This window comes from Sinocyclocheilus anshuiensis, unplaced genomic scaffold, assembly GCF_001515605.1.
Source record: "Sinocyclocheilus anshuiensis isolate Anshui unplaced genomic scaffold, SAMN03320099.WGS_v1.1 scaffold1297, whole genome shotgun sequence".
Lineage (NCBI taxonomy): Eukaryota > Metazoa > Chordata > Actinopteri > Cypriniformes > Cyprinidae > Sinocyclocheilus > Sinocyclocheilus anshuiensis.
Genome location: NW_015548271.1, coordinates 326,075 through 335,146, shown reverse-complemented (window position 1 = coordinate 335,146; position 9,072 = coordinate 326,075). Strand labels below are relative to the sequence as shown.

Sequence of the window (9,072 nt, the reverse complement as noted above, 5' to 3'; positions counted from 1 at the left end):
ATTTATATATATAAGGTAAGACTTTTTAATATTTTTGAAAGAAGCCTCTTCTGATCCTACAAATCAAATCCTACAGAAATCTGCAGCTCTTTCTCCAGGCACAGACTCCGTGTAGGCCTGCTGATAGCATAGCCTTACAGTTTATACAGCATTTGATCTTTATCTGGAATCATCACTACAGCAAATATGATATAAAGATCAAACGCTCGCTGAGATACAAAACACTGTCTGGCTGCTGTTCAAGCTGCCATTAGTAAGAAAAGACTACACATGCTGCTAAATAACTAAAACACCTTCAAACAATACAGGACAGCCTCCAGTAACGATGTTACACAAGCACACATGAATTATGATTGCACAACATCCTGAAGCCTTAAAGTATATCATTAGAAAACTGCTCGACTATCATTACACTGCGTGTTTGCAGATTACAGAAGATTGTTTACTATCTACTACTGTACATTCCTGTAGTGCAAACAGAAGAGCACAAAGCTAGCATTGTCAAGGTCATGGGTTCGATTCCCAGAGAATGCAAGAACTGATAAAATGTAGCGATGCAGAAACCAAAATTAAACTTTTAATTTAGAGGAAAATCAGTCAAAATAATAATCAGTCAAATGTGTTTAATCAACACTCAAACAAAAACTGAGGTGTATAAAAACATGCAAGCAAGACAACTTTTCAATGATAAAATTATGTTCCTGTACCAGTTCGTTTTTGAAATATAAACATTTAAACGGTGGCTGTAACAAGAACTTGCTAACATGCCACGTTAAAGTTCAAGACAGACAGAATTTGAGAGCTGAGACTTTGTTTCATAAAAGTAACAAAGCACTAAGCTTATTGTGATTATTGGATGGCAGGTGTGCTACAAATAATGTTTTTAGTGATGTTTTATTCACTGTGACGAGAGGGGCGGGGCCGAGAGCCGTGGGAACGGAGCGAGGCCGGTGGAGTAAATGCTAATGCACGACACCTGCACCACTCACCGGTCTCGAGTCCCACGGAGGAGTTCCGGAAGGATAAAAGGAGGAGTGACGACAGTGTTGGACGAGAGAGGACCAGGCCTGGACTTTATTTTGTGTTTTGTGTGTGGCAGTCATCCGCGAGGGGCTGCCGCTTTACTTTCATTTTGTGTTTGTTTATTTTATTAAAGTTTTGTTTAAATGTTCGTCGGTTCCCGCCTCCTTCTTCCCGTGACTACGAACTGTGTTACATTGGAGGGATCTCTGGCAGCGTGTCCCTCCTTCCTCCCGGATTTCGGCACCAATGTAACAACGTTCGTAGGTCGGGAAGAAGGAGGCGGGAATCGGCGAACGTTCAAACAAAACTTTAATAACAAAATAAACAAAAAAGCGCGACAGCCCCTCGCGGACGACTGTCGCGCACAAACAGAACCAAAACACAAAATAAAATCCAGGCCTGGTCCTCTCTCCTCCAACACTGTCGTCACTCCTCCTTTTATCCTTCCGGAGCTCCTCCGTGGGACTCGAGACCGGTGCGTGGCGCAGGCGTCGTGCATTAGCATTTACTCCACCGGCCTCGCTCCGTTCCCACAGCTCTCGGCCCCGCCCCTCTCGTCACATTCACAAATCCCAAAGAAGATATTCTGAAGAATGCTGGTAGCCAAGCCGTTGCTGGTATCCATTGACTTCCATAGTATGGGAAAAATACTGTGGAAGTCAATGGCTATACTAGTAACTGTTTGTTTATCAACATTCTGGATTTATCAAAATGCAAAAGTGTTGCTATATTTGTAATAAACGTTGTTATATTGCTAAGTGGGTTGTAGCACATTGCTGTGTGGTTGCTAGGGTGTTCTAGGTGGTTTCTTACTAGCTCAATGCAAAAGAATAAAAATAAAAAATCATATACCAACTGTCTACTCTGATTACTTAGTCAAATTGGGAGACAGGTTACACACAAGTCTAATCTTAAAATAAATTGTTTGGTACTCCAGATGGCCAGAGTGCAACCGATTGCCACCAGGCTGGTTTCGCTGCATCTCTTCATGATTGTTCATGATAGCGACGCTCAAAAAATAAGTTATTGGCTGTTCAGTGTTCAATTTGAACTGCCAAAGAGGTGAAAGTTCACAGGGTCGCCCATGTGCTACCAGTCAAAAACATGGTTGGCTCAGCTTTGAAGTCTAATTCTCTTTTTTTTCATGGTTGATTAAGATCCAGTCTGTTTTTAAAACCACACTGAATCAAGCAACAAAGAGTTTCGAGGCACAGTAACGGCCTGCGTTGAACTTGTAACTCAAAGAACAGAAGGAACGAGAGGGAACAACGGTAACGTTGTGCCTCCACCGTTGTTGCCTTTTGCTTGTCATCTGTTTAAGCGGAGGATGAAGAAATCTGTTTAAACAAAAGCAGAAAGTCTGGATTAGTAATGAAAGTGCCGGTTTCCAGCACAGCTCCTCAGAGATCTCTCTATGCACATTCTCAAACCGTGTAAAAGCTTGTCTGTGTTTGCTGACAGGAGGACAAGCTTTCCTGCTCACTTGATCTCAAAAACATACTTGCTGTAGTTCCTTACGGATCTGCTCTGCTGCCCTCAGGCCTGTATAACTTTATGATGTACTTAAAGTTGGAGTGTGTAATTTCCTCAATGTTAAAAAGCTTCTATTCTAGCTTAATATACAGAGACAGCAGGTAAACAATTTGCAGGTTAATTCTCCTGAAAAGTATGCCAGTATTGAACAATGTTCAGTTTGCATAAGCATCTCAAACAGCCCAACACAGCAATATGGATGATGATGTGCGTTTGGTGCAGGACTATCTGTTGGGCTTGAAAACATTTGAAGTTGAACATTTGCAATTCTGTTTGGTGACTCTAGTGGTTCAGAAATTGCAAATGTCACTTTTAAATCCAAATTCAGTTTGGACAAGTTGACCTCCACTCAGAACAATAGCTTACCTTATCAGTTAATGGGTACAAGTGGGAAAGTCTGGGTTAAAAGCAAGCATTTAACTAATGCAACTGCTTACGCAGTCATGTGTGCAATGTATTTAATGAAGTGTTCAATGTTAAAATGCTTCTATCCTACCTTAATATGCGGAAACAGCAGGTAAACAATTTGTAGGTTGATTTCCCTTAAAAATGTAAGCCTAAAACTCTGTGGCACTATTAAACATTGTTACGTTTGCATGAGCATCCCAACACAGCAGCATGGACTCATCCAATGCACGGGACTATCTGTTGGTCTTGAAAATATTTAAGATTTGCAATACTGTTTGGTGGCTCAAATGGTGCAGAAATGGCAAACTTCACCTTTAAGTCCAAATTCCAGAGAACCAGAGCCTTATCAGTTGATGGGTGTAAGTGGGTACGTCTGGGTTTGGAGCAAGCAGGTTAGGTAAAGCTTATTTGTCCTAAAAATATCAGTAAGTAATATGCATTCACTGAAGCTCCACTAGAGCCTCCACCTAAATGTTTGTGACTTTTGTTGATTATCCAAGTCAAAATATGCAATGAAGTATGAGATAAATTTGATGCTAACAGATCGCTCATATAAGGTGCTAATGGATATTTGCACTATTCAAGAAGTAAACCTAATGAAATTATGTGTGATATTTTTTTATAAACCAGGACTCTTCAACTCCAGTCCCGGAGGATGGTGTCCTGCAGACTTGAGATCCAACCTTATCAAACACCGTGGAACAAGTCTTTCACGGTGTTCAGAATTACTTGCAAATTACATACAGGTGTGTTTAATTTCCCCCCCCCCCAGGACTGGAATTGAAGAGCCGTGGTCTAAACTAAACAGATATGATGAGAAATTAATTCCTCAAAATGTAATTTCTCGTCTCTCAGATGCACACAGACTAATAACATTTGACAGAATAAAAGAGAATGATCCACACAGAAAGAGAGAAAAGAGATGTGTGGTTTGAGACCCCTACTTTCTTCTCCTCATTGTCTCTCTTCATCTGGACCACAGATGCTATGCAAGTGCTCATGGGTAATTTTTGTGATGTCATGGATGTCAAAGCACATATTCATACCATTTGTGTGGTTTGTATTATAGAGGCCCTCTAAGTCAGAAATTGTTTTATGGTGACTGTCAGCCAAATTAAATTATTTAACAGATTTAAATTAAAGCCGTGGCCTAGTGCGTGGACTAGTCACTCATCTCTATTACTCATCCTTTATTTTAGTGGTTTGAACAAACTTGGGACACTCTAGTGTCATGTTAAAAACCCCTTTGAACACACTGTCAGAGCCAACCACACAACAAACTAGCATCGAATGTCTTTCTTGTGGTGTTTACCTAGCCAAACCCCGCTTAGCTTCCTTGTTGCTTATAATTGTCTTTTTCTTTCTCTCAAGGTGTAGACCTTATTCATCAGCTGGGCCTTTCAGGTCAAAGAGACATACACTCTTCTGGGACACCTTACCTCACCTCCCTTGCCTCATCTCTGTCCATCCTGCCCCCTGGTGTTGGGGTTATCCTCGGACGGGATGCCCTCATTGAGGCCCCATCAGTGGACCTGCTCCCCGCAGGTGTGGAGGAGGAGTTTTCTATCATAGTGAGTTTAAGCTCCTGGCGAGCGAACAATGCCTTTATTTTTAGTGTGCGTGACGACAGGGACAGACTGCAGTTTGGCTTGCAGCTCCTGCCCGGAAGGGTAGTGGTTTACATAGGCGAGAAAGCGTCGATCTACTTCAAGTACGATGTGCAAGATGGACAGTGGCACTCCTTCTCTGTGGGGGTCCGGCCACGCTCCGTATCTTTCCAAGCACGCTGCGGGGCTGTGCAGTACGGCGAGGAAACGCTGACCCGTCCACAGACGTTGAGGTCTGAAGGCCGCCTCTCTGTGGGAAGGATGGACTCCAGGGCGGTGCAGTTTGAAGGAGCATTATGCCAGCTGGATATTTACCCCTCTGCCCAAGCTGCAGCGCACTACTGTGACTATGTTAAAAAACAGTGCAGACTGTCCGACACCTTCCGATCTCTGTCAGGGAGCTCAGAATCCCCATTCCCATCAGTTTCACCTTCCCCAAAGTTTCACCGCAGCTCTTCGGAATCACACACATTTACCCCAACTCTTGCTGATCACTCCACCAACACTATTCCCACAGCACTTTTTGACCAGTTTTCAACCACAAGCTCTCCGATGTTTCGCTCCAGCACACCTAGGCACATGAACCCATCTCCAAGAACCTTCAGCAAGGTGCAATCCTTGGACCTCACTTCAGAGACTTCCACGAGCAACCCCGCAACAGAGAAGACCCTTGATGGTGAAAATGACACTGAGAATCAGCCGCTTCTCAAGAAGCCCAGAGCAACTCGGGCCACCCCGGACTTGAGCACCATCGTCAAGCAGAGCCGTTTAAAAGAGGCCTTGAGGAATGAAGGTAGATCCCACCAATCCAACAAAGAGCTTCTGCAGGCCAATCCTAAAGTGAACAGTACCATCCTGTACCATGAAGAGAGCAGCTATAACCTAGTGGACCAATCTGAGGAACAGGTCCAGGAGGGGCTCGACGCAGGATACTCTGAGGGTTATGGATATGACTATGGTTTTGAAGAAGACGAATATTTCTTCGACTATGATGGATTTGTTGGTCCTAAAGGAGAACCGGGTCCTCCAGTAAGTACTCTCTGATTATCTTTCTTGTGCTTTTAAATGACCTCCATAATCTTCAGAATCAAGTCGCTGCAAGCCGGAGCAAAGCTCTACTTGAGAATTTATCCAAATTACAATGCATAAGCATTCAGGCTAATTTATGGCTTTTTCTTGGGCAGAATGAAAAGCTCTTTGAGAGAGAGCGTGCACTTGGCTGTGTTTCTGTGAGTCATATTTGATCAGGCGTCTACTGGGCAAGAGAAGAAGTAAATAATTTGCCAGTGACAGGTAGTGATTTAGAAGCAAGGTGATAGTTTGTTTTTGTCCTCCCGGACTTACAGGTGGTTATAATAGCATGTTCCAAGTCACCGCCAGTTGCTCGTGCTGTAATCTGACTGATGTGCTAATTTACGTAATTTACCATTTGTAATGGAGTTTGCCTCACATAGCAACAAGATAACCAGGTGATGTCAAAACACTCAGTCTAGTCTAATTCTGCTTTCAAAGTCATGTCAGGATAATCATGTTTATGAGATGAGCGCACACGAATGCCACCGCAATGTTGTAATTAGTTGTGGGGAAACTCTGGGGTTTCTTTCCGAGCCGGAGGCGTATCATTGCTAGTCATCAAGATAAGCTTTAATGGTGAATGTTGGTACAGTTTAGTTTGTCTGTTGATGAACAGTGCTAGAAAATGCTACCTATTTAGCCCATTTATGAGATGCCAGGCCTATTTGGTGAACCCTATATTTCCCGTCATTCTCTACATAGATTAACTTATATTCAATTGTAGTACATAGATTCAATTGTGCATCTTAGATTTTCATTACTGTCTTTTTCACAACACATCAAAGACATGAGGCTATTTTGGCCTTAGCATAAATATTCCTGTGTTGGGTAGTGAAAAATAGAGAAGAAGCAAGATATTTCCCAGAGTGTCCATTTTTATTCTGACCAAAATCATTTCCCAAGGGGACTATGGGTTAAAAATGATTAGCACTAGCTTAGACCTCAGTTTACACTTATGGTATTCCAGTACAAAATTATCCGATTTGGTGTTCAAATAAAGTTTGATGTATATATTTTATCCTTTGTGTGCTGCCAGAGGGAATGATGGTAAATAGGCCTGTCATGAATGAGCTCTGGCTTGGCTCTCAGTTATGACTCTGCTATGTTAGTACAGCATGAATTCTTTCTCCTTGCTTTTTTCACTGATATAGCATGGGGAATATGGCTTGATTTACTCAGAGCAAATGCTAAATATAGCAAAGTACATGAAATAAACTCTCAACAGCAGAACTGCAGGGTGGAGCGCAGTTGTATATCAAGTGTAGGTCAGTAGGCCATTGTGAGCCTCAGTTCCAGAATCCCAGAATATATTCAATCACGCCAACAAACGAACGCCAGACACCGGATGATCTTTTTGGAAAAGATTACGATGACGCCCCGAAGCTCCTCTAAAGTAATGTTTTACTCATGTTTAAACAGTTGCCTGCACATTTATGTGTGGAAGACTAAGGTGTTTGCATAAGTGGTTCGTGTGAGGATATGTGGATATGAGACATGACTTTGTGGATATTTTTGTTGGACGTCACCCTAAGTGCTCTCACTTGGCCGAGGGATATGGTGCATTCCTGTCTTGGAAGAACTGGGGGAGGTAAATTCACCAGCTGGGACTATCCAAAGTCAGCGTTTCATTGTGCTTTCCTCTCCTGTTGTAACTGTAATTATGCCTTGAAGGTACAAATCAATGAATGAGATGGATAGCTTTATGATTTTTGTTTCCAGAGCCCAGAAATCAGTTTCTTAAAATATCTAATGACATTTTAATAATTCATTCTGTCATTTATCCAGAGCACTCTTGCTGTTCAGCTTAAACCAGTTTAGGGAGTTCACCTGGTCTGTCTTGATGGTTTTAGAGTTGTAACTGTTTGTGAGAGCAAATTGTAGACCAATGCATCTCTTTCAACAGGGGTTTGATTACTGAACATGTAGATTCACCTGTGGTGTTCAGGCGGTTTGCTGTCTCAGAGTTTCCACAGATCTCTGTCGGCCCTGAGCGCAGCTGCATGGGCCCGAAACATTTCGCCTTCTCTGATAGGCTGAGCACGACTAACCTCCGTTCCAGATGTTCCTACACACTTCTGTCAATAAGCAGCCAAAACATAAGAGACACATTAGGAGGACGACTAGTGCTTTCAAAACCTGTGAGGCTTTGTTTATGTGGGTCTTGAATAATGGTTGTCATAACACAGAGCCATATCTGGGAATTTTCTCTGCTGCCACTCTCATCTTACACAATACACAAGTCTAGTGTGGCTTTATATATGTATATGTGTGTGTATATATTAGAGCCCGACCGATATATCGTTTTGCCGATATTATCGGCCGATATGAGCCTGTCGCCGATATATCGGTATCGGCGAATATGCCGCCGATATGCTGCAGATATGAACATTTTTTTTACAGAACATATAATGCAGATAAAATGCTTGAAATGGTGTAATTACTTAGTTTGTCCGGCAGAGCGCGCTCCATTGTTTGCTACTGGCGACCTGAATGAAACGTTTTAAAGCTTAAGTCTATGGAAAACCATTGAAACTTTGAACGGCCATATCTCCATAACGGCGCAGCGAATCCGCACCAAATTCGGGGGATCCCTTCAGCTCGAGGAACCCTCTCGAACGCGAATCGAGTGTACGTCTAGAGGCCCTCTTTCGAATGAGACCACCCCCGCGTGGATAGCCCCCGGGGTTCGGGAGTTAGGGGTGGTTAAATTCGCGGTCCGGCGCCGACCGGTACCAGTCAAATGTTTGGACACACGAATGGGAAAGTGTCCAAACTTTTGACTGGTACTGTACTATAATATACAGAAAGAATATCGGCCAATATATCGGTATCGGACTTTTTTTACTCCCTAATATCGGTATCGGTATCGGTATCGGCCCCAAAAAACCCATATCGGTCGGGCTCTAGTATATACATATATATATAATACAGTCGTGGTCAGAATTATTGGCACCCTTGGTAAATATGATCAGGCTTCCTGTTTCACAGAAATATAAACAGGAGGGAAAACAAAGGCCAAATTCCCTTAATCATCCATCACAATGAGAAAAACCAAAGAATATATTTCTGATGTGCAGCAAAAGATCATTGAGCTTCACAAATTAGAAAGTGACTTTAAAAAGAGCTAGAGCAGTGAAAATTCCCATTTCCACCATCAGGGCAATAATTAAGAATTTCCAATCAACAGAAAATGTTACGAAACTGCCTGGAAGAGGACGTGTGTCTATATCGTCCTAATGCACGGTGAGGAGGAGAGTTTGAGTGGCTAAAGACTTTCCAAGGACCACAGCTGGAGAATTGAGTCTCAGGGTCAGAAAACCTTAAAAATAAAAATCAAACAGCACCTACACCACATGTTGTTTGGGAGGGTTTCACGAAAAAAAATCAAGAAAAGAAAATGCTTTCATCTAAAAACAATCCCCAGCAT

General features: G+C 42.5%; 1 protein-coding gene across 1 annotated transcript in view; it reads left to right on the top strand.

Annotated features, from left to right (window-relative positions):
• The window catches only part of LOC107655744 (collagen alpha-1(XXIV) chain-like), a 118,736-nt gene that overhangs the window by 9,878 nt on the left and 99,786 nt on the right, over window positions 1-9,072 (top strand). The window contains exon 3 of the mRNA XM_016443317.1: window positions 4,336-5,600. Within this exon, the coding sequence (XP_016298803.1) occupies window positions 4,336-5,600 (1,265 nt within the window). The remainder of the gene's footprint in view (window positions 1-4,335; window positions 5,601-9,072) is intronic.